This window comes from Varroa destructor, unplaced genomic scaffold, assembly GCF_002443255.2.
Source record: "Varroa destructor unplaced genomic scaffold, Vdes_3.0 BEIS01000004.1, whole genome shotgun sequence".
NCBI classification, from domain to species: domain Eukaryota; kingdom Metazoa; phylum Arthropoda; class Arachnida; order Mesostigmata; family Varroidae; genus Varroa; species Varroa destructor.
The window spans coordinates 31,960,828-31,987,735 of NW_019211457.1; the positions used below are offsets into that span (position 1 = coordinate 31,960,828).

At 45.5% G+C, this 26,908-nt stretch overlaps 1 protein-coding gene across 12 annotated transcripts in view; it reads right to left on the bottom strand.

Moving 5' to 3' along the window:
• LOC111250466 (cell adhesion molecule Dscam1-like) overlaps positions 1–26,908 on the bottom strand; it is a 306,297-nt gene that overhangs the window by 107,334 nt on the left and 172,055 nt on the right. For all 12 annotated transcript variants that reach the window (XM_086988683.1, XM_086988682.1, XM_086988680.1 and 9 more), the window contains one exon: positions 13,191–13,481. In XM_086988683.1, coding sequence (XP_086844809.1) covers positions 13,191–13,481 — 291 coding nt within the window. The remainder of the gene's footprint in view (positions 1–13,190; positions 13,482–26,908) is intronic.

The following is a 26,908-nucleotide window of genomic DNA, read 5'->3' on the forward strand; positions in this document are numbered from 1 at the left end:
GACGGGGCGGACGCAGACCCAACGGAATCGAGAATCGAGCTTCGAATTGCGAGCAGTGTTAGACTCAAAGGTCGGCCCGCGTGTCGGCTAAGTCGCCGCACTCTCTTACACAATCGTGGTAATGGAGAACGACTATTGTACAGGGGATAGCGATGTAAAAGCACCGGAGGGAGATCAAGGGGCGTATACTATTCAAATGCTATTTCATGGCGGCCATAGACAAGACCGTCAGAAAACGGACGCTATCTTCCCGTTTGGACTAAAGCAAACGGCAAGGAACGAACAAGCACCAAGCCTTCATAAAGAGAATCGATTCTATTTCGGATGCAGTAGCAGGAAAATTTCGTTCGACTTAGGGTCCATGTGTGGCTGCGGTGGTTACCAAAGGGGTGAAGCGTATTACGCAGGAGAAGGAAGTGCGCTAGTTACCGTGAGATGCGCACGCAGTCCACGGTGAAAGTGAGACCCAGAAAGAAGTTTTCAGTAACATGATTGGGTACGTTCGATTTCTGCAATTGAACAACTTTAGTTTGGCTACTTTTCGCAGAACATATACTTTGGCTTTTGGTATAGTATGGTGCATTCAATGTGTGAGGTCTTTGAAATACTTAGTTCATGAAGATTACGCCTTTGGTCGAAAATAGGTTTCCAGTTTGCTTTTTATTCACGCAGAGGCCCGAGAGTGTACTTTTGAACTCAAATAGAAGAATCTAATAATATTTAGCCATAGCTTCAAAAAGAGAAACACAAAGAAGATCAATTGGATACATTAAGGCACAAATATCATGACAGCAATATGAAAGCCTTATATTTGTAAGCGACAGAATAGTTCAAAAACAAAAGCGAATTTTAACGATTGCAATCGATCTTTTTATTAAAGCAATAAGCCCCTGTATCACGACATGGGGCAACGGGCAAGCATTCAATTGTAAACAATATTTAATCAATAGTAGAAATTGCAACTGCAATAGAAATGAACCAGAATGCAGTTAGAGCAAATTCAAGGTCAACAGGCGCGACACAGAGAGGAGCACGTTTCCCATAGCTTTTTCGCATATCTTTCGCAACAGCAGTAAAAAAAGTCGCGCCCAGTTTTCAGTCTTATCGCCGCCACTACCCCCGCTCGTTTTGTTATTTAATTTTTAACCCCATCTCGGAGTTCTCTACTGAGCAACTTTCACCGTTGGTGTCTTGCTATTATCAAGCCGCCTCCGTAACCCCCGTTCCCCAAACTCCTGACCTTTTTCAACCCCCTCGCCACGTAGAACAAGTGTCAGCATGTAAATGTCTATATGTCGCTCTTTGTACATTGACGTACACTGTGTGCGTGCGTTTAAGTCGTCTTTTAAGTGCTTGTTGTTTCTGTCATGTACTAACTCGCTGGAGGGTGGATGGGTTGTCAGCGAATCGTTTTTTACCCCTAGATAGCTGACTTGTCGACCCCAACTTTGTTATTTTCGTGCATTTTCCGCTGAGTGTGTTTTATTTAAGCCGCTGGCTGTAGTAGCAGAAGTGACAGCAGGCCACTGTTTAGTTTCTGCTCGATGCCCTATGCGCTCTGCCAGTGCCATAAGTTTTAAGCTTTTCCCACTCCCTTCTACGGCCGTTAACGTTTCAAGAAGCTGGCAAGACGCGCAAAGTAAAGCAATAGGAAAATACACGTGCAAAAAAAATATACGCAACGGCAGGGCACGTCTAGTTTTCCTATTCTGCCAATCCGCCCCCGTGCTCTAATCTCTCAAACTGTGATAGTACGGTACCAGCAGCGACGGCTGCTAGGCTGTCAAGAAGGAAAGGGATTGTTTGCGATGCTCTAGAAATGGCAACGACAAAGAGGAAGACAACAACTGCGATGACAACTCTGTCAGCGGGGTCCCATGGCTGCAGGGCAGCGGTAACAGTGGTCCCTCGACGCTAAACCAAGCTATCAGCATGCCATGGCCACGGCATGCGGAGAAAGCAGAGAAAACAGAGGCAAATTAACCAGCAGCCAGTTGTCGTAGCTTCTCCTTGGTTCCTTTTTTTCAGTCAGTTTGACTCTCAACCCCTAGCCCGTTCTAACTGATTGTTATGCTTTACCTCCGTGCCGAACGTAATTCTGGATCTACTGTACAGTTGCACAGAGAGGTACCCTAGAGACTTATGTCGACGAAGCGGGCTGGAGCAAGAAGATTGAGATAGAATAAAGTTCAACCTTACAACAACAATCACAAACTGACAGTCCCTATTACCGTTATTATATTTGTTGCCGCCGATAGTGGCCATAAGGGTTGTGAAAGTAGTGGCAATAGCCTTGTAAAAGAGCTGTTGCACTTAAAGATAAAAAGTGCAGAGTTTGTTTACGCACGAGCCATCAAAGAGAAGTAAGTGACCATACAATTATAGGCGCGGCTACGATATAGGCACAGGTAAGGTGCCTGCGAATGTCTGTAAGTGTCTGTATGTTTATAAACGAGAGAGGCGTCGTAAAAGCTAAGCGATCGGCTTTAAATAGACTCACCGAAACACACACACATCGTTAGCAGAGAAAATTTCCGCGTCCACCTCGTCTTTACCGTTCACTTTCGTTCTCTTTTGGCTTGGCTGCATAGATTGCCTCTCGAGAGCAGACCAATGGCGGTACGATTCGAGTTGAGCTGTTGGTTAAGCCGTTCGTGATACTTCCATTAAGTCTGATAAGCGTGCGACGCTACCTCACAGTACTTACTAGCAACGTATCGCGAATTTATCTTTTCTGAGAATTCAACCGTTCAAGACCTCTCTCCCGATCTTCCTCGATTGGTCTGAGATTAAAAACGCGCGTGGGAGATGCTGCGTAGAGAACGTTCGGAAACGGATAAGAACCATCCAGCCTCGTACGATATCTTAGCTAATCAGGGCCACGTATTCGCACTACAACAGCACTGTTGCAGCTTCAACCATATCCTTTTGTCGAGGACGTGGTCTTCATCGGGATGCTCGCCGGTTGTTGGATTTAGATTAAAATCGAACCTCTCCTTGAACTTTCAGCATTACTAGAACCGTAGCTAGTACTTGCTGGCAGGACAGTGCTCTAGAATATACACAACTGCACCAGGCAGAAGAGATACACACGTACGTCGTACCGTACTCATCGCCAAGATAAACTGTGAAAAGAGGCCAGCAACAGCAGCAGAAGATAGCTGGGAACGAAGTGCCAACATGCACCGTCAGCAAAGAGCTTGAGACGGGTAGAAGCGCTCAGAGCGCTCGCGTGAGGTGTGTTGTATTCGGCATAGCGAATAGCGAACGGCTAGCGGAGTCACAGGAATCCAGCAGAACGGCAACGACAATCGGTCTGTGGTCGACAAGTGGACAGCCGATGTTGAAGCGTGATTCGAATAAGCGCCGCACATAAACTGCGTACATGATTAGAAGCGTTAATACGCGTTTACTGCTACTGCGGCTGCTCAAACGTCTTCGTACCTGGCTCCCCTCTTTGGCTGCGTGTTCAAGCTTCCTGGCGACGCTCTCATCATCTTGAGAAGCAAGTTAGCGCCGGATTTTTTGTCGACCTTCCTCCCAAAGCATATCAGCTTTGCGCTACCCACGTTTAGAAAGTTTCCTAGCACAGCAAACGACGGCGACGAGAAACACTTTTCGGTTCATGTCCAAACCCTTCAACTTGCTCCCCAGGTTACTTCTCATCACTGGCCAATACGCATATACTTTTCTTTTCGCGCAGAAGATCCACTTTGAGATAGAACGTTTCAAAGGGGGTCTATCTCGTCTGCGTTTATGTGCTTTCGCTTACTTCTTATTTTCTTTATTTATTATTTATTAGAATACGTCTTGCTGACTTTTTGTTGTTTCTAATTTGAGAAGAATGTAGTTAACAGAAGTATAGGTACGAATCGATCGAGCTGTCGATCATACTTATGTATGTTATACAAGTATATCTGTAATAGTCTTCCGACTAGTGATCAGTGCGAGACCTATGTGCGAAATGTGGTAGAGTAAGCTTAGGATCATGTTTGTTTTCTTGTTTAAGCCTACGGTGTTGGCTTGTTCATTTGTTTGTTCAGATAAGCGGCTGGAGATTCAGTCTCTAGGGTACGCTTCGTTGTCCCGCTACGCTTTACGGCGAACCGCAATAGCAGGTTCTGATTGGTATTCATCGTGCGTCTTGATCTATAACCTTTAATAAGCCTAGATTGATATCCTGCTTTTTTACCCTCTACAAGCCGAGCTCGCCGTTTTCGCGCCCGGCATTTTCTTCATTCGGGGACAGAAACATGGCAATTAGCGTCGACGTGGATACGTCACCAGCTCGATGTACGACCGAAGACCTGTTGAAGGCTGACCCAGCCATTTCCAGACACCAGTCGCCAGGAACATGTTATAGATAAGTTCTCCTCCAATGCGAAACGGCCTACTAAGTTTGATTGTTTGCGACCTACGTTAAATTCGTATCTGGAATTAGTTTTGCGTCCAAGACTTTGCCGCAAATCGCGACTGTGACGACAACTATTCCTGTTGCGGGTTACACTGTGGCTGCGGTGGTGGTGTTTGCTTGATTAGCAGTAACAGTCGAATGGCGAAGGGACAACAAAAGGGGAGTCATCTTGAATCGTCGGAAAGACCTCCGACCACTGTGCGTCTAGTCGTTTCAAGGATAACCTGCGACAAAGACTGAGAAATACGGAAAGATGAATGGAGAAAACGGGAGCAAAAAAAGCTATTTAATTGAAATCGGTCAACCAGGCAGTTGTTCGTTCCAATAGCATTCGCTGGTATGACACATCGCTCACGAAAGGGCCCAGAAAGGGGCGGCACCGAGTGGGCTCCGGGGTGAAGTCAATCTTCCTCCAGCAGGAAATTGTCTGGCTCTCTCCATTTGCTAAATAATTGACAACAGCGACAGAGCGCCATTGTTCTGCACAGCGGCACAGTGAGCTGCAGTTTTGTTTCGAATCACCCTATAAGCTAGTTACGACGCAATGTATAAGTTTGTTACATGGCAGATGTGGGGCTGAACGGAGACAGCGGTGGATGTAGTAGCGAAAAATATACTCCTTGCTAGAGCTATGCGCCACCGTTGCTATTGCCGAACTATGATTGCAAGCGCTTATCACCGTCTTTAAATGAGAGAATAAGATATCAGTGACGAGGTTATGCAGTAACTGCCAAAGCAAACAGATGACAAGATCAGTAGGATATGGATGTATGCTACAAGCACTTACACACGCTCATATGACAGAATAGGACAACATCCGCCTGAATTCCATAGATGGCTGGGCTAAATTATAAATCGGCGTTCGATACGGTGTTACCGCAGTTACTTTGTCAGCAGAGGTCGACTACGGCGCCACGATGCCATTAGGGCGACAGAACCAACGATCCTACACGGCATAATCAAGTAGGAGAAACCTGTTGCTTTTTCGCTGTAAATCAATCAGTGATTCAGTGGCGACGAGCGATCAGCTTTCAACTCTCGACTGAGCTCGTTCATGCAACCGGCGACAGAGAATTCATTATTGACAGATACGTGTGTGAGCTCACACACAAACAAACGGATGCTATGCCTATATCTAGGCTCGTCATTCGACTTCAAAAATACCTACCTACAACATGAAGGGATTGCTGGCCCGTCACAGTGTCACGATCAATAATACCTCTTCTTTGTTTGGCTGTGTTAGTTAAGCTTGGGGCCGGATACAATGGAAAAGAATGCTGAAACGGAGCCTTATGTCAAGCATCCATGTATATATATATATATAGGGGCGGTTGCAGCGAACGCGTAGTGAAAGTTCTTAGCGACAGAGGTCGCATTTCAATAACGACACCGAAAACAAAATCTCGCTATTGATTATTAGGTAAATGCATCTTAATTTGATCTTAATTAATATATGCAATGGCTAGGGCTGGTAATGTATTACAGCGAACAAAGAAATAATAAATCATGTTAGTACTGCCATAGTTGCTAATTCGGTAGAGCTGAACAGGGTCCAGTTCGAGTCGGCACTAGGATTAAATCCTTACCTAGCAAACCGACACATAGATGGCATAAGCGCATCGTAATCAGTCGGAGCAGCTAAAAAGTTCTTACAAAAAAATTCAAAAGTTGAGTTCCCGCCATACTAGCCTTGGGTTCGCCCGCTTCCGTCACCCCCCCATCCAGGAAGAACCTCGAAAAGAACACGCGGGTGCACACACACATAGTCGATTGCAGAGTCAGCTTGGCCAGTCGCTACTCACCATTTGTGTTGAGTCTGACATTAGGGTAATTAGTACGCAGCTGGCAGTCCGCTCCGGGGCCATCAGGTAAGGCGAGACGAATCTCAAGTGCCACACTCAATTGGGTTCTCTGTTCCAGGGCGGCATTGGCTTACAACTTCGCTGCGAAGCACTGCATTGGCTTCTATTAGCGCGCTGGTATGGAGCCTTCTCAAACTAACACAAAAGCGTCATTTCACCAAACACCGAAAAGAAACAATTTACCTTTGGCACAGATGTGTGAGACGGATACGGATGTACGCTAATTACAAAAGATATATAATATAACTAATCGTGTGTATGATTACTTGCATTTGGCGCCAAAAAATACAATACGCTGGGATTTATATGCGAGGCGACAATAATAACTAACGCAAACTAGACGACAATGTTAATAAATGAAATGAAATTATAGGCATTTTATTAATGTTTATTTCTTTTCAGATTTAACATCTGTATCTACCAACAGAAAACCGTATTTTGCCACACCAAAACCAGACTGTGGTGACAATGTTGGTTCCTACAGGAACAAACGACGCTAACCGCGTCCTTAGGCCTCAAACGGGATGAAATAGACGCCATTACATTACCCCTTTGTTTTGTGTTCGTAAGGTTCATAGAATTGGGTATTCTAACGGATATACAGGTGGCTCTAAATAAACCTTCAATTAGCTACGAATGCTTATCATCACATTGTTCCGGATATAAATTATTATTCCAATAATCGCATCATTAACAGATTACTTCTGATACTATAAAATGCTTTTGATCGTCGCCAGCCAGGAGACCGTGTCCTGCAAAATTAGCAGACATTTGCCTTGCATGGCAGCACATACTAGTCGATCGAAGATTTTTCGAGCTTAACGTTTGGTAGTACATTAGTTACAAATCCGCCAACTATCGTAGGACTCGTTACAGGACCATGTGGATAATTCACTCTAGGCCCGTGTCTCTTGCAACAATAAGGGTTTTAATTTTTTGCTCCGTTTTCTATTCCAGATTCGTCGTAGTTTCAGCTTGCGAGCGAAGTAAATGGACAGTTAGATATAAATAACCACCGAAAGAAACTATTCGGTAGCTGTTGATGGTATTACGTTGCTATGTTTGTTCGTCACATTTGCCGTAGATTTGTTTACAACATTCGCAGCGTCCCATAACGATGAATCATCCCAAAGACTAGGACCATAGCCTCAGCTGTTTTAAATGAGAGAATGCTGGAGATAGGAACCGTTAAGGACAATAATATATGATCGACCTTACAAGGCAAACAGGGATAACAAGCCCTATTTTGGTTTGATTGTGATATTGTTGTCAATCTGTCGGCTCTGAAATCCATGGTTCTTCACAAAAAGCTGATTGTATTCAGTTTATTAAATCGACGGAACGTTTAGTTCTCGCTAACTTATTAAATCTGTGGTAGTGCTGATCGTAACGGGGGCTTACTATTCTGATCTCATTTATTGACTGTGGACGTGAAACAACGTTTTGGCAGACCATATATCACTAGACCGCTCTTTACTTAGATAGAATTATATATATATATTTGAGTTGTTACGAGAATTAGAGCAACCTAGTTTGTTGAACGTCCAGGGAGTCGGTTGAGCCGCTCCATCGTCCACTGTTCCAGATCCCGACCCCTTGCGAAAAACTACCCGAAGTGTGTCTACCTTCGTTTTCGAACCTTCATCACTTTATGCGTCGCTTAGGTCAATAGCAAAGTCTATCGAAGCGTAGGCGATATTCTGTATGCAAACATATACAGCACACGTGCTTCCCACATAACTATTGTCCAGAGTTCGCTTTGTTCTCTACTGAACGCAAGAATATACACAATTGCTAATGCTGTCTCAGCTCACCTATACAATCAAACATGTATCCGAAGACAGACTAGCCCCATATCGTATACCGTCGCTTCGCGGCCTTCACCGTCATCGAGTCTCCTGTTTGGGACGTCACCCCGGGGCGCAGCTAAATGCCTAAAATATATAATACCTACGTAGCTGGGTTTCTAGTCATTGCCAATTCAGCTGTCATTTTTTCCGCTGTCAGTTGGCCATTATTCCCCAGGCTGAAGACCCTACCTGGCTGCCGCCCAGTCTTCCTCCTCATGTACCAAGATCACTAAATGTTCATAATCGAATCAACAGGACTTATCACATAGTGAGTAACAACAGCCCATAGCAGCATAGCAGAAGGTTGGAACACGCCGGACAGCGGCTGCAGATCTCACTCGATACGTACGACCTGATTTTTGCTTAGAGCGCGTGAATAACCGGAGTGTCCCGCTTCCATAGCGGCGAACAAGACTCAGGAGTAGTGGACTATAGTAAAGTACAACTAATACCATGAGGGGAACCCGGACGACCGATTAGGTTGCCCATATTTTATGAGTTTTACGAGGAACAACCAGTTAATTAAGCTTTTTCTGACAAATATAAATGGTATATATAGTACGGTACACTAAACGACATTTTTCTGTTTGGTGGTTTGAAGCGTGAGTGAATGTGGGCGCGTATAGTTTGAATTCTATCGAGTGACTAGAGCTATGGTGGGCCCCTCCGGTGCGAGTGTTAGCTACTCAATGAATGAATGTTTTGAGCTTTACGCTTTGTACTGCCGTTAGAGATTGCCTCAAACGACTGGTTCTTACTGGCGTTAGGAGATACTACCGCTGCTGCCGCAAAATAGACCTCCAAACGGTGTATTGATGTAGGTTGATGTGTGCCTGTTATTAAATGCTGTTAACCTATTCGGTTCTTGGCTGCCTGGTCCGACTTGGCGATGTCCGCAAACCTTCACTGGGCTGGCTACCTAAGCTAAGTAGGGACAGTTTCTTTGGTTCTTGGTGAGTGGCCGATGCGCTCTTGGCATCGGCGTGGGCGGGGGCGGGAGCGAGACAGGCTTTTTTTATGAGAACACGCGAGTAGCTACGGTGGTGGCTACTGGGTAACAACGGCCTGCTACTGCAAAAATGGCGCTGGCAGAGCGACACGCGCACACAGTTCCACCAACAGCACTAACACAGCTTGCAGTAGTACGTTGATCCACTTGGCATAGCCGGTCAGCCATTTTCATACCTAGCACCACTACTATTGTATCGCCTCGGTCTATGCCTCATCCCTGAAGCACCTCTGAAGGCACCCCGAGGCAAAACTTCCAGCCATTAGAGTGCCCCGCTCTTTGGGCATGAAGAACGTAGCTTGCTAAGGCTTCAGTCTAAGGTCCTACTGCTGCTGCTTGGCTCCTTGAAGGAGGTGAAAACTTGCAGGCGAACACTCTTAAAGAGCGGTAAAAGGGATCTCGTCTTTTTTAAGGGAGTCACCCCGCTTCCTTATCCCTTGCTAACACAACCCCCGAAAGTTCTTGCTGTCCGCCTATTTCTCGCCCCTTCTCTGTCCTTCGGTGGAAAGAGCTTTCGCTTAATGAATCTGTCCAGGGTTAAGGGTAGCATCGGACCTCAAACGGAAGAAGCAACGGTTTGGATCGAGCGATCAGCAGACAAGAAGATCCAACAACGTTAGTAACGGGAAGGCTGCCACTTTCTCCGTCGTTAGCAAGAGAGAGCCAACGGAGGCAAAATCACAGGCAACGATTTTTTATGATTGACCCTGACTTCTCAAACAGCGACAGGGGTAACAGCAGAAGATTACTGTCCCACTGAGATGTACGCAGTTTATTAAGTGGTTAAGAGTGAACGACACATGTTCATCTCGTTGTAGCAGTAATATGCGTGGTCGTAAGTATTCTTGCTGCTGCTATCAGAGTGTACGAAGCACAAGACTGTCATTGTAGCTTCCATTGCACCTTCCGTATTTAATAATTTTGAAGAAGGGTATAAGCAGGAAGACATTCAGCATTAGAGTCATGCAGGTGATGCAAGGTACGGGAAATAAATTTCTACTTATATACTTTTTGGGGAGTAAACATTAGTATCAATGTTTATAGACGCGTGTTTTTGTGCCAGACATGTCGAAGACTATGTTCAATTATAATAGGCACATTTTTTGGAATTGTTCAGCCTTGTCAGCTGAAGTACGATAATACCTGTCTGCTAAACGAGATTCAACATGCTGCATGCAAGGTCTTTGCAATCTTGTTTTTATTTTCAGGATTCGGATCATTAATATCTATATAAAGATAACCACTCAATTAAATTATAGTATACGTTTGAAAAACAAATTTAAAAAGTGCATAATGATTATCTCAAAAAAAAAAAGTGCGTTGGCCGCTTTGTTTGATTTCTTATCGCATTTATCATTAATTTCCGGCTTTGTTTGCTTGATAACTGGCTTTTCTGTGTCAATTCACGTATCTAGTAATTCACTAAGCAAGGAACTCGCATTTTACGTCATATCATTTTTATACCCACCATTTGTTTCTAATATAGTCGTAACCAATATCAACTGTATTTGGCGATCAGTTTGACAAAAGTCGTAATGCAAGCCGTGCCCAGCAGGTCAATTAAACGGCCACATATATAGTAGTTATTCGTTCCCATTAGTTCATTCTTAGTACCTCTGAAATATCGTACTTTCTATCTCTGTGCTTATACAACAATCTTCATCGACGGATGCTCTCCTGTCACAGCCAGCTTTACGATACACTTAGGTACACTTTATGCTTAAATTTGAAGTTGTAACTTGAACACAGATTGGGGTAGTTACGATAGCGGAAAAAAAATGAAGTATTGCCGCGCAGCTTTTAGTTACACAGTTGATCTCTCCTCAACATCTCGCGCTCTAGTCTACTTTTGATGCGTACTTTCGTAACCTGTTGTACATGGTCCCGCTATAACTCTTTGAATCGTTTCTAAATTCAAATCTACACTTCACTTGTGGCACTTGGCCACCGAAAGCGTTTTTCTATACAGGCATGTAAGGTAGCTCTGAGCAAGGGACAACGGATAAATTACGATCCTGTCAAATATAGACGATAGTCTAACTTCGATTGATGTGGGGTTGCTTAACGTCGGGCAAGCCAGTTTGCAATAGTTCCGATATAATAGAGAAAGAATGCTATATTCGGATACGAAGAGATCTATGAAAAGCGAACAGGGAACGGTGCAGAACCACCGGCAGATTTTTTATGATAAGTGCCTTGACAGTGACGGACGAATAGGCCGAGGTCCAGCGAGTCGGTCACTTCTTGTTCTCTGTCGCTGTATCGCTTTTCTACCGGTAGATGTACGAACGATCCAATCACCCAACAAATAAAGCACTGAGTTAGTGGCCAGAAGACGCTGGGAAAGATTTATCGACAAACCCTAACCCGTCGAACTGCTGTAGCAACTACACAGAACAGCTCTTCTGCTGACTTTACTAGCAAACTGGGTCGTCAGCGGCAGTTCTGGTAGTTCGAAAAGCGAATGAAGGAAAAAGAAAAACGAGGCGTTCACCAGCGGCGGATAGGAGTTAAAGCCTCGTTTAGCTAGTTTCGCTTGCTGACCAGCGATGTGGTGCCACTAGTGTTCGAAACTGGCCAGATCGCCAGTTGGCATTGCGACTAGACAAACAAACTATAGAAAGGGACGCAGAAAAAGCGTCGGGCGGTTCACAAATGGCACCACCAGCGTCCAATAATTGAAGCCAGTTTTTGTCCTGCAGCGGCAAAAGCGGCTACGGTAGCGAAGTGAAGTTCCGCTCAGCAGGAAAAAAACAAATGCATTGCGTGCACAAACCCAGCCATCTGTGCACAAACGGAGTCTTTATCTTTTCCTGTGCAATTCACGCAGGTTCATACACGTGCACAGGAAGTCACGCATACACAACGATGACTTTTTGAAAACATCAATATTGTTGCGGTGGTTGGCGCTGTTCCCGGCCGCCGCCGTCAATACCAAGCACAATGAAAGAAAAATACGGGCAGAACAACCTATATCTAAACTAAATACTTAATGCTATTGATTTTTGGGTTGTCCCTTTTTAAGTCGGCCGCACTTCCTGTTCCACGGCCGGTCTATGAGAACTGCCAGCAAGAGCTTACCAGGAAATTTTTCCTTCAACTCGTCCATTCGTCCACAGCCGTGGTCCCCTTGAAGCAACCGCGATTGTGCACTTGCGAACGCAACCGTCATGAGTGTCGCTTGCTGAGCAGAAATTTCCAGGTGGATATAGTCTTCTCACAAGCTAGTGAAAAAAGCATTGCTGTCCACTGTTCTTGCACTTCCTTAAAGTTTTGTTTGGCTGAAAGAGGAGTAAGGGTAGAGGTTCGCGGACGACGCGAAGACGCGATGAGACATCCTGATCTAATCTGCTGGACCGGATAGCATCCCAAATCCAAGAACGGGGTTGGTGCTCGTACCGGTCGGAGCATCATTTTTGGCTGCTGACTGTAATAGAGGCGGATACTAACCCATTGCACCAGAGTAGTGCGATTCGTTTGAGAGGTAGACATGTATTGCCTCCGCCGGTACGCACGCAACCCATCGTTCCTATCGACCAACTGGGCACTTGTTCAGCAGCCTGTCTCTATCTTACCCGCTTGTTGATGACTAGTTGTTGTTGCTGTTGCCTAACGAACAGCAAAGCTTAGCTCCATTTTTGTTGATGGTTGTCTATTCGGACCTCTAACATCCAACTATAGCAAATTACTTCAAAACATATGTTTTCCTCAAAGACTCTTTTTTTTGTTCAACAAAAGCTCGTGCTAGCTTGGGGTGTACGTGTTCCCGTGATAATTTAGTGAACAAAGTATTTGCCTGCTAATCTTAAGAACACGTTGCGGTTTATGTTTGAGTCCGCGCATAGACACGATTCGTTTTGTACTGAAAGCCAGGCGTCGAATGGAATGCCGAAAGGCGGTGCTGTACGTAAACCTCGAAGCATAGGCAGCTAGAAATATACGTCGAAAAGCGGCTGCAGGCATATTCACAATTGAATGTACCGCATGTTCTGCGGTATTCCCTACCTGTCTATATGAGAAATGACTATGATGTAATAGTACAAAGCAGCACTTACCCGTGACAACAACGTCTCTTTCGGCACGGTCTTGTCCCATAGTGTTGTTGGCTACGCAGACGTATTTCCCGCTGTCGCTAAGCGTCACGCGGGTAAGCACCAAGGTTCCGCCCGTATTCCAATGCGTGTTCAAAGGTATCTTTTGACCACTCTGCGACATTACCCTGTACCAATTATAGGTCGGTGCCGGGTGCCCGCTTGCGACGCATGGCAGACGGAGCGTTGCATCCTCCTGAATCTTCTCACGGAGCTCCGACTCGAAGATGCGCGGTGGCGAGTATCCTTTTGGTTCTAAAATTAAAAAAAAAAGTTAGTGAAAGTTGTCGCTAAGAACAAGATAGATACAGCTATCTTATAGGCAGAGTGTGAAAAAGGGAAGCGTCGAATCGAAGAATCTATTCTATGTAAACTCTTTGTAACAGAGCGGTGTATCATTCAATGCAAGAACAAAATACAGCACGATGTCTAGTAGTGGGTCGACCTTGGATTTAGCGCCAGTCATTGCAGAAATCCATACTTCTTTGAGCGATCAACCTTCCTCACAGATGCGCGTATACTTCCCCCTCAATATTTCATACACTGCTTGCTTTTTCTGAAAGTTAAAGCGACGGGAGCGACAGATTGGAAATGTTCGGTGACCGCTGCAGCGCAGTGACGACTTCATGGTGTTCCAGACAGGCATTCATGAACCGTACGGAGCACAGCCCTCACTATCTTCGGCGTAAGCCTTGCGATGGTAGGGCAGAGCTTTTGGGGTAATTTACCATACGGCGGAGTCAAACAGGAACATTGCGCAGGAATGTGACGTTGGTCAGTGGTCAGCCGTCTGGATAAGTTGCTGTATCAGGAAGATTTTGCGTGTCATTTATCTGCGTTTTAGAAGCTTGGTCCTCGTTTACCCAGTTAATAACGCGGATCTATCTCGATATCTGCTTTGTCTTTTTTCTTTCTGGCTGAGCGTCTCTCTAGGCTACAATACATTACTACCAATGCTACTCGCCTAGAAAATCTTCCATGTTTTTCTTTTGTTATCGCTCGTTTTTTCGGTGACTTTTTTGGGTCAGACGTTGAGTTTCCCGTCACTAGCATCCAGGCTAAACAACAGAGAGGAAAAAAAGCTGAAGACAGATGGCGCGAAGAAGGCCGACGCTGGTCCTGCATCTCAACACTGCCGCGAAACAAAGTTTGAATTCGGGATTTCTTGTGCACAGTGTAGACGTGCCTTTGTTTTCTATGTTTTGCTGTAACCAAAAAAGAGGAAAGATGGGGGATAAAAAAAAGACACAGGAAAAAGATTTGTTCGCTCTCGCTTTTGCAGGAAAAACATTGTTCGTTCAGAGCATGGGGAAGTGTTGCCTCAGCCTCTCTCGGTTGCACCCGCCACACTTTGTTTTCGTTATTTTGGTTAGCGTCGCAAAGCACCGTCGCCAAGGATCTGCTTATTTCATAGTGATTCATCGTTTATTACAGATTAGGTAAAAACACGCCTCACAGAAATCGAGCAACACTAGAGTAGATTTACTGACGGATCTACAGCGATAGGTATACTGTACGAAAAACTGAGTGCAGTCTCCATGCGCACCTGTCGTGTATGCCCCCTGAAAAACACCAGCAGCCTACAATGGAACCGCCAGCAACGGCAGCAGCAAGAGCGAACAGAACGCGACCCTATTTGGTTGAAGGTTCGCCGTCGCTATTGCTTTCTCGCCTTCATTCGACACCAGTACTGCTCGTCCTTCTGCTACTCCCCTAATTTCACCTGCGCGGGCAATGTCGTCACTACCAATTAATTCCGTAGAATTTCCGAGGAGTCCGGGGTATTTCTGAGGTATATTTGCCGGTATCTTCGCTTCGACTCGAACTTCGAACCCCGCTTGATGCGGCGACGCCGGACCGTCCTCTTCGCTACGCGCATTCGATAATGACCCTTGTTTTCTTTTCACTGATATTTCTGCGATTTTTTTTTAACATTGCTCGAAACATCCAATTAGTGTTGGAAAAAGGGTATAGGGAAGCCCTGGTTACTGATCAGTCTTTGTTTTTGACAAGTGGTTAGTTGCAAAGGCGATGGGAATCAAGGAGATAGCGTGAGAGATTTAGACGCGCAGTAAGGGTAACGAGATATTTAGGCAACAACGGATGTCAGACACTATATCCAACAACATAACTTCGTACGACAGGCAGAACTGCCGTATGAGCTGTAGTAAAACTCGCATTATGGCCTGGCAAAAGATTGGTGGTTGTTTACATTTGTTTCTGAAAATGCACTCATATTCGCCGCACCCCCCCTCCCGCTTTCTGGCTGTGTTTGAATAGACTATGGCTGTCCCACCTTTGGGTAACATACGTGCCGTACGCGACAAAGTACGCTCAACTCAAGTATGCTACGGACAAGCAGAGCGTATAAGAATCTCAACACAAGAAAAGATCGTTATGTAGATTCTACAGTCGTATCTATGATCTAGCGCAGGTTCTAAGGCGTCACTGTGTCATTTTACTATTGATATTCTTCATCTTCAACAAATGTATTCAAAACCAACTTTGTGGCAGGGCTGAAGCATAGAAGTATGCATAACCCGGAATAGAGCCTGTGACTTCAGAGTCTATAGTGGCAGGAGCGTTTGCGTCTAGCCGCTAGCTTAAGCTAAGGTTCTTAATGCCATCTTCTAACCTCTTGGGTGCTGGCAGTCTTAGCAGATCTAAAGGGACAAACGTCTGTGCAAAGCGACAGACAGCTGGACGCTGCCTTCAACCACTCCTGAGGCGACGCCAGCTTCACCCAGTTAAATGTTCTCTCCCTCAAGGCGTCTTTAGCCTTTCGTTCTTGACCCCCCCCCTCCCCCCGTTTCTCTCTCTCTAAGCCGCCTTCCTCCAACTTCCAGCCGGTCACCAGCGTTCATACTGTAAATACACCCACATACACTCCCACATACCACGCACACTAGCGTCGGTCATTTGGCATTGGTATCAGTACGCTCCAGTCGGCATACGTGCGTCTATACGCTTTGCTCGTAATAGACAAGCACGGCCCCTTCGTCCTAGTCCGCTTTAGTTCTAGGATCGTTTTGTATTCGAAAGCGCACGGCCGCAACCACTAGCACTGACAGGGCTCTGGATTAAATCATAACGTGCGCTACCACTTTACCTCACGTTGGCCCCATGGCCATGACAGGCGTTCGCCACCTTGCTCTCCTTCGCTTCACCCGCCAGCTATTTAAATATGAAATGTCCTACTGTCTGAACGAAGGCTGAACGACCGGCAGTGCGTTCTGAAGGTTTGACGATTCGGGCTGACCAGTCAGAGACCTTGCATACGACCACCGTTAAGCCTTTCGGCTCAGACTGATTAGAATCATCGTTATTCAAAGCCCTACACTACCAGTAGCAGGCAAGTAGGCTTACGCTGATCGACCGAATGAGCGCACAAAGCGCCTGCTTTGTGCAGAGAAAAGCTGGGTGCGTTTTTGTGGGAAATGGACAGACGACCAGCGACCGACTACCAGTGGCAGCGTAGAATTCGAAAGAAGACGACTAGCACAGCCCTCATCGAATCGATGCAGAGCGGGACCCAGTATTTGCCTAAGCGTAAAGATATATGTAGCTGTAGAGATATATTCATTAATCTCAATATTTGCTCTCATGTACCCATTGTTCATTCGTCTACCGTGTATGTAAAGCTGCAAGATGGCAAGGGCGACTTCTGCACCACCCAAAAAACCGCTCATTGATGAACAGAACACCTGTAACAAATCTTTCTTCGTCGCAGTATAAAAATGTCCCCTCAAACGCGCTTAGACATGCGTTCGTATGACTTGGGCGCTACTTATATGACTGCTATTGTTGCACGGATATAATATAGTAGCCGAATCTGTTTTCGCTCCGCCGTGTTTCGTGACTAGTAAGTTAGAGTGAGCAATCCACAGATAGCCCGGCTTCTTTCAGACCCAGTACAGTCTACCGGGCGTAGCAGCGAAGGTAGCCCTCGCAGCGATGGTAAAGCCAAAAAACAAAGAACATGCTTTATATGGCCAATTCCTTCATCGTCGCTGTACTCATCCTTGCCATTGCGATCATCTCCTGCAGTCACGAATACCACGCATATTCTCCAATAGTGGCCTCGTCATCTCTGGAGCAGTGCCACCGAAAAACTGGTATGTATTATGCCAAATACGCGTATGAGTAGCTGGCGTGTAAATAGATAGAACGAAACTAAGAAGAATGCCTCATTTCCTTATGCTAGCTGTCTCTAGGCTTTTTAAGTTCGGCCTACCGTTTTAACGAGGTCTCTTCATACTAGGGGAAGCTTGGAGCGGGCCGGGCTGGCCTATCGATATTACTTTAAGTTCGTGCCGTTCCCTTTATACACCTACAACGCACCAGGTACTTTATATAAAAGTACGGCAAAAATATGCTGGAAAAATGCGCCAGCCACCCAGTCAAAGCATATACTGATGAGTAAGGGCCATACATGAAAAAGGCAAGCTAAAAAACGAGACGATTCGGATTTCGACTTCCATGGGTTAACACCTGTAAGAATGTAATGCTACTAAAGTCAGGAGAACCTTGAGCCAGGCCAACTTGCCAGTCAAGTTACAGCCGTCCAGTGTCCCTGTGACGCGTCATGGCCCGGAAGACAATGGCATGGTGGCAAATGTGGGCCATACGGGAACATGATAGATACGGTCTTGTTGCAATTATACGATAGGGAAAAAAATAGTAGCAACCGTTGAAAATGATAAAAAGAACATCGACAAACCGCCACGGGCCGTAGGAAAGGCGAATAGACGTACAACTGCGTCCGAACGAACCTGAGTGTACTAAGGCAGTGTATGCAGTTCAGACGCTGCTGCTATTACTGATTGTACGGATACCACTACCAAATAAGAACAAAAAGCACAAACAGGTGTGTGCAGAAACAGTGGCATTAGAAGCCAGAGGGCTTTCAACAGTCTTCTGTCATTATTACTTCTACTACGCCAATATTGTGTTACCGGATGAAAACCATCCTTTTCTTTCACAGTTGCTGCAGATGGCGAAGCGCAAGGCAAGCAACGCTTGGAAGCAGAGAACCGAGTAGAAACGAGCTAAAGCTTCCTCCACACCCTCGGATTTAACCCCATTTTCTTCGTCGCTTTCACCGTCTGGGTCTTCTTCGTCGTCCACCAAGTCATTTAATCGCCTCAGCAACGTCCAAGATCCCTGTCTTCCGTCCCCTGCCAGTTGCCACATACGTGGCCATAAGGTTCAGCTTTGACGGCTCCTGATTTCGACGTGCACACGTAGGCATAGACGTTTCATATTCGAAGACATAGAAAAAAAGAATGCGTATGTGTCGCACAATACGTGAGCTTCCTACGACGGCGCTCAGCAACAACAACGACAACGGCTAATAACCACAACAGGAGTCTGGTCCACACTCCAAAAAGTCCAACATTTAATTTGACACCCAACATGGCGACAGGGAAAACAAGCGTTCCCGTAATGATTGTAACCTATCTATGCATTCTCATATATATATATATTGCTATCGCTTTAAAAATCGATCAAGGCGAACGGCTTACATACTTTCTGTTCTGCCGCTTCTTCGTCCTTTCTTTCTTTCCATCTGTCTTTGTCCTTTTATCTCTACAGGTCGGTCGCATATAGTAGTTTGTATAGGTATCCCCATTCGCAACTACAATACCAGTCCACCGTAACTTCAATGAAGACCGCCGGACGCAGCAACAAACATAAGGTATAACATTTAAGGTAACGGGATAACAGTAAAGAACGCGCGTGACGTTGAAGCTGCAGCAGACAATGGCTTTTCATCAGGAGGACGGCTACCCCGATGTGTACTGCGAGGTGACTGGGCACGCTACAGCACTCGCTATCCAACAACTGAGTGAGCAGCCTTCGTTGAAAAAGAATGCGCGAAAAAGAAGCAGCGCATCGAGATAAAGCAAGAGGATGATGTTGGAAAATTAAAGTTTTCTGTGAGCCGTCTACGAGCCGGCTCCTGCAAACACGGAGGGCCTGCCGATCAAGACAAGGAGACCGGAAGCGGCAGGCCGTCTTCTCCGTCGTCGTCCTCTTTTAGACGTCTTGTCGGAAACTCGAGCTAAAAGGGTTGCTTACCGCTAGCTCCGAGTGTCGCTCCATGGCTGGGTCGTATGTAAAATAGATTGGGTCTGAAACAGCTCGGATAAGCAGCAGGGGGAGGGGGGGGGGGGGTAGATCTGAGCGCGAACCCTGTCGGTGCCGGTACGTAGAGGAAGCAGCCTGAATTTTGCTTGAAGTCTTTGTCGCCGTAGCCGCCTTCCCAGTATTCCTTGGCTGCAAGTACTTGTTATCTCTCCAGAGTATCACTAAAGAGATATGCATAGTTTTCAGTGACTAACTCAGAGTTGTTAAATTCTTTAAAGTCTAATAAATCATACAAAAATGTACCCTATCTTTATAATTAATATATACTATTGACAATGTAAACGTTACATTTTCAATGTTATCTGCAAGAAGGACGCAACGAGTTACTGTGGAGAACTCTAATCGAACTCTATACCACTCATGGAATATTCCGCTACAACCTCTTTTTTGCTCTTTCCTTCGTCTTAGCTCCATCTTGTTCCTCTTTCTTCTGCTCAGTTGAGCTCTGTTTAAACTACTGATCTACGTATTGCCGATTAACCCTATGTGCGGAGACACATAAATTATTTGAAAGACGTTACTAGAAAATTCATAAGGACTGAGCGTTTGTTTGATACAAAATATTTAGAACGCACATTAGTATGGACGTAGCTGCGTGTAAAATATATATATATATATAGTATATATATATATATACAACCGTGTGTGCCATTCCAGTAAAACATCAACGGAGGGAGGTACAATGCCACAATATGGTTGGCTTCATACAGCAGCTTTGTTGTTGGTAATCAAACAGAATATGTACTAACTTACCGAACAGGTAGCTTACTCTAAAACGGAAGAAGCACATTTTTGGAAAACTAGTTTTAATTGAATCCCGTTGAAACGTGTGGTGCGCTTCCCTTCTATTACTTTTATTCATACTCAATGTGACTCGATATACCCTCAGTTTGGTTTTCAATGAAGTAATTCAATAATGAACGACACTGTTTCCACCACTACGCACACATTTTGGGACATACAGTTTTTCTATACTGTAGTAAATCGCAGGATATGTCAGTTGTTTGTCGCAGAGACCATTTTGTTGCACATCATTCCTCGGCCGCAAGTAAATAACTTATTTATGCGACCAGGTGGTTTCAGAAAAAAGGTGTCAACGGCATCTTCTTTCAGACACCCGCCTCGTTCCTCCACCTTATTCACTTCGAACTACCAGCAGACAGGGCCGAGCGGAGGCCGTTGCCATTGCTTACAGATCCTCCCCAACAGCAGCCCAGGACTAAATCGCGTCCTGCCTCATTTTAACTTCACATTGATGAAGGATCGCTGTGCGTGGAAGACTATCTTTTTCCGGTGGAGGGACAGTGAAAAGACCCTTAGACCAGCCCCTTTCTCTCCTGGTGCCACCCCCAACACCCCATCATCACTCGCTTTCCGGACAGTGCAACTGCGAGGGTCACGCCCGCCTTTTTAGCCGGTAGTACCACTAATGCCACAGCAGCTACACGTGGCATTTTTGTACTCCTGTCGGCCTGCAACCCTTTCGGTCTGCATTCGCTATCTCGTCCCAGGACTGCCTTTCGCGCAGTGCCCTACCATCCTGAGTGGACAGGCGGAAAGAGGCTTCAACCGAAAGGCAGCGATGGACAGAAGATGCACTCAGAGTAAAGCAGGCGCGTTTCTACTTAGTGAATCCTGCTGCGGTCGTTGTTCCCTAGCCATGGCTTAACAATGAACAGGTGGATTCAAGTGTATTCTTGGCTCAAACGCAACTTGGAGCTTGTCGGTATGGCCGAGCGTTTTCGGTAATGCTTGCCGCTGCTCTTCTTAGCGACGCACCGTTTGTTTAAATGATCCAACCAGGCGAACGACAGACTGATCCCTGATTGCAAGCCAATCTAAGCACTGAATGCGAGCGGAGCAAAGCCCAAACTCAGTCAATATCGCATAAAATGTCTTTTTTCCGCAGATCCTCCCTTAGCAGCCTTTTGGCTTCAATCAGAGCTACCTTCCTCAGCAGCCTTTCTGCAGCTTACGCCCCAGTGTCATCAGTGTTGAGCATTCAGCTGAGTTCAGTGCACGCAGAATTCACTTCTTTATGGGAGAGCTGTAGAGTCACGTCAAAGAAATACCCGCAACTGGTAACAACCTGAGCAGCGACAAAAAGCGTTTATCTTTTTTTTTTTGGGTTATTCAATTTGGGCGCTTTTCCTCCGCGAGTTTCATTTAACAAAGAAATACGCACGAAAGCGTTTTGAAGTGAGAACAGCTGCAAGCAAATATTCTCTAGTAGAAAATTAGATTCTATTTATCATAGAGGGAATGGACTTTAATTTTTTTCCCAATAGAACTGATATTCCTATTTGAGAAATCTGTGTACCGCGTGAATATTAGGATTAACTTAGTAAAGAAATGTCTTACCATGGAATTGCAAACACTGCTACGGGCTCCCAACTATTAGAAATGCTATGTCTCCAAACATACTCAAATATTGCTCTATGTCCCCTTCCTAGACAAGATTTGTATCGTGGTACATACATTTAGTCAGTTATAAGGAGCGACTATTTTTCTAAACGTCACGTATGGTTATAAGGGGTGTCCTTCGCAGCTCTATCTCACGCATACGTAAGAGTCAGGGCATAAATAATATTCAGCCTAGGTAGGATTCGGTGGCAGTGCAAGGCCTACCGTGTTCTATTTTCATATCAATATAACACTTCTAATCGACTGCGAATCGTCCAAAATAAACTACTTGATTGAAGTACCTTATACAGCTTCGATCCACTGTTTCTTTTTGTTTTGTGGTCCCCAACAACCCCCAGACCTCATGCTCATTTGCGACTTGCCACCCGCTCAGAAATGCATGTCACAGCGATCTCTCCAAACCAATCCGTTTCAGAACATCACACAGAGAAGTCTAGTGCGGATATAAACGTCGTACTACGAGATACGATGTATTCTGATCTTCCCGTGCACTAAAACAGACCTACCAATACTCTTAATCTGAGGGTTCTAGGGCTATAAAGTGCCAAACTACGCAAGGTTCCGATTGCACACAGTGAAACTCCCTGCTTTTCCTAGCAAAATGTGAGCCAAGTCAATTTCTTCAAAGGTAACATCGGTGGTAATGCAACCTATACTCTATGTAAAAACGAGCACTAGCCCTCTGCCCGTTTTCAAGTAACGTCGTGGCTCCGTTTTCGTATTAAGGTTTGAACATACGAGAGTCGGGTGGAATACATTCAGCATTAAAGTCCATATGGTTGTCCTCTTTCGCTTAGCTCGTTGGCTCTTACTGCGGTTTCTATTGTTCTGTATTGCTCCGCTATTTTTACCGGTTCGTCCAATGATTCGTCGTTATTGGACGAATCGTGAACGCCGAGTTCTGAATATTCACGGAGTAGTTTTTCTGACAGTTTGACAGACAGCGGCTTCAAAAGACATAAAAAAAAAGAGCTGCATATTAACGTGCTTTAGCAGCTCGTTTTCTTATCCTATCTTTCTTATTCCTACGTTGCTTGGAGGGGTCATGTGGTGACTTTTCGGCACTGCTTGTTGCAATATGTAAAATAGGGTTCGCACATGGGGTACAATCTGCTGGTGACGAAGTCTTTCTCGCTTCGCGAAGGAAATGTGCATTTGGTCGTGATCGGCCACACTTCTGCCGTTCCGTTCCTGCTACGGACGCATTGACGAGACACCGCGTACACCTAAGACCAAAAGCCCGCTTATCCATATAGTAGCGCTTACATAGTTGAACCAAATGGCTCAGCATATTTCAAACCTCTAGGGTATGTGTCATCTTCATTTAAGGGCATTGTAAGACTATGACCGACACGGCGGTTTCTTCCACTGCCGTATACATGAGAGTACGTGAACATAGGGGTCTGTACTATTTTTAGAAGGAAGGCAGTGGCGGCAAAAGGCCAGAGTAGGAACGAGAAACAAGCAGTTAGTAATCGGTAGCTGATCGATGAATACTTGTAAAATATGCGCTTTGCCCTGGGGGAACCTTAGATAGGTTTCTGCGGCTCTCTGCTTATTACTATGTGTCGTGTCATACCATACCGCTTTATAAACTGCTGGCCTCACGGTAGCCCAGGCTTCTTCCATAGCATTACACACAAGCGTTGGCCAGAACCAGGCGACCAATAAAGGTGAACAGCGTTTCCCTACGTTACCACCGATTCCCGGAACAGTCACTCATACCCAAACCCAGTCAGATTAGCTCCGCCGTGCCATGGCTTGATGCCATCGCCTCGGCAGCTTGTGCTATAGTGGGCGTTCGAGTTTCCTGTTTGCTTTGGCTGCTCGGGACCTAATTTGACCCCTTTCGTCTCAAACCTTAGACGGCACAAAGCAACGAGCAGTCCAACCGAACCTTCTATGTGTACCTACTTTTTCCCTCAGTGCCTCCACTCTTCCTTCTCTCCCGCTTCAATCATTCTTCAGTCTCTCTTTCTCTATTGCTCTCTTTCTACGTATGCTTCTATCTAAGCCGCCATTTCAGTTCTGTTCCACTATACTCTACCAAAATTGAGGCGCCACAGGCCACCGTGCAGCGCGCTAATTCTCCCGCCGAAATACTCCCTTGCTGGTCGCTAGATACACAAAGGGAGATGGGAAAAGGCTGAACACTATTAGTTACATATATGAACAACTGCCGTCGGCGGCGGAAACGGCCGGTTAGCATGTGCGCGTCTCCCGATACGCTTTGGGGACCGTAGTAGATGGTAGATAAGTAAACTAAGAGGGAAGACTTAGCAGGATCAGGATCTTCGGGCCCCTTTTACCACACACATGTTCGTTTTTATTCTCTCGTTTCTGTCGTACATGCAAAAGGAAGTACACCTGAAAATATGTATAACATTATGCCAAGCAGTGAGCCTTTTGTTAGTCAGCAACGCAAGGCTTCTTGTCTACTAGCCTTGACGGGTTGTTTGCTAGAGCGAGAAAACCGTAGCGTTTTTCTTGACGACATCTTATTCACGTAGCCTTTTTCCGAAACCGGTTCTATTCGCGGGGTCATATCGTCTTCCTTCCTTTTTCTCTACGACAGTTCTTCACTAGCGGGGAAAAAACGCTGTATTCGTTTAACAGTATCCACAGTTGTCCATCTAGGGAACTCACCCATAGATGAGCAGAAATGTAATATATATGTTTAGAACAGTAATGGCAGCCGTAAAAATGCGTGCGCCTAGTCTAAAAATTCTGCACATTTCGATTTTAGCGCAGACTTCTTTTCCGCTTCGCCCAGTTTTCTACCTCTGAAAAAACTATACATGCTACACTGAGCCAGTTATGTAGGCTACGTCAGCAGTCATATTATACCACGTAGATGTTTATGTAACAGCTGTCCTCCATCTACTAACGGTGGCACAGAGATAGCATCGCTGCTGGTATGGGTTGGGCTGGTCGAACATTGAACAAAATCGGATCTCATCAATTTTTTTCGCGCAGACCAGCATACGTGTTACAGATAGATGTTATTCTATCACCCGCGCTATAGCAACCCGTAACTGTCGATCCTTTGCAGGCTGCTACCGTTGCTTCTGCAATGTTGCTAGTTCCTTTATGGCTTCTAACGATCTTGCGCATATATGTGTGCTTCAGTATCGCAGCTACGTGACGTCACCGCATGTATAGACGCGTGAAACTCAAATGCATTACGTAAAATGGAAAGCTAGGCTCCCAAAGCTATAGGAGCATATTGTATGGCTATGACCTACCACAATGACGAAAAATCAGGGAGCGATATCGTAGCGCTCAAGTCGCATCATCTAAAACTGGAACACGAGATCTGACGAGTCAGGCAGAGAGAACAAACAGAGTTCAAATCAATATTACATAGAGAGCACCAGCAGTAAAAACAGTAATGAACACTCTGCTAATGTCAAAAGTAATCAAAAGTTCAGCACATATCTTACTAACCATAAGTGCAATTAGACCTATTGGTCAGGCGACTACATAGTCATAAATGATGGAGAAGCAGTGAGAGCATCCATTACAGATGGTTCCAAACGAGAAAAATTAATTTCTTACAAAAGCTCGAGCTATCGTGCATAATTTACTTGCGTATAATTGTAACTCATAGTTGAACGCCTAACCATGTTTCGCAACTGAATCAGTCGTTCTTACTTCCACTGAAAGCAATACATAAACTAATCCTGCTCAACTTCATTGTGAATATAGCAAATATGGCAAATTATCTTATCTATAGTAAATACAAGGGCACGCCCATCGAAGTTTGTTTTGTATTATCCATTACTTCATACTGTTTTTAATATTGTTTACATATGTAATTCACCACCACCTCATTAGCGTGCCATTGAATCGTTATTTTGGCAATGCAGCCTCACGATGTATGCAATGTACATAACACATGCTGTGTCCTTGTTGAACAAGTAAGCCTGCCGTAAACTACGTCAAATAGCTGTTAGGTGATCTATCCGACAATCAGACTTGTCAGATGGCCTTGGCCACGTCTATTGGCGCTGCCCATCCGATAGTCACTCCAACTCTTGTTCTAACATTATCTCCCTCTTGTAAGTGACGTAAAAAGTAACACCGACATAACTTTTACTCCTAATACGTTTTGCACACTCTCCAACTGTCCAACAAGAGCAGGCAAAAAGATATCGATGTAAAGCGTAATCGATAAATACAGAGACAGGAAAAGTAAGGATGGCCAGAATGTAGTCAAGAAAAGATACAAAATTCCCTGTTTGAGGCTTGAAGCAGCGAGAGTACTGGCGCTCCTTCAGTAATAACCACCAGCGAACGGGGCGAGACAGCTAACACCGGTGCTCGCCTATGGGTTGGTTTGACCCCTTGCATGAGGCGCAAGTTGTTGGACAATGCATAGGCAGGCTATTCCCGGGGTTCAATGATTCCCCTCGTTTGCCCTTTATGCGACGACGGGACAGCGCAGAAAGGCGAGAACATCAAGACAGATAGAGAACGAGAAGCTATCCGAATGTAGCGTTTGGACTCAGCCTGCGACTCGAATGAGGCGCTACGACGCGCACATAGAGACAAAAAAGCAGAAAGAAAGGGGAAAAAGGAACGAGAGACAGAGGGCTAAAGAGCGAATAAGAACCAGCATGCATGGAAATGCAAGCAGGCAGGTCGGTGCTGAACTACTATGCTACTCGAAAATGCACCGGGTACATAGAATAACGCGACGGAGAGAAAGATTCAAGGAGGCGGCGGCAATAGTGGCGACATCCCGAGGTAGCAGCCACGGTTGCTCCGAGGAGAAGCAAGAGGTTAAGGCAGAAAGGTATTGAGATTGATGGATGCATTTACCACGATTCAATTGAGTGGATAAATAAGTAAATAAATAAATATACATTACTGCTCCTAAGCTTCTCCTGCGTGCCCGTTTTAGCCGGCGGACAGGCCCATGTAGCGACGAACAAGATTCTCTATGTATCGCGGCATGAGGCCGCGCCGATCGTGGTTCCTACTGCTGACTGTTTCTCGGCGCTTACGCGCACCAACGCCGTGCGGTCATCGATGGTCCGTATTACCGCTGGCCTCTTGCGTAGCTGTTTGTTCGTCGTTAGTGGAACTATACTTCTTCGTAAGTC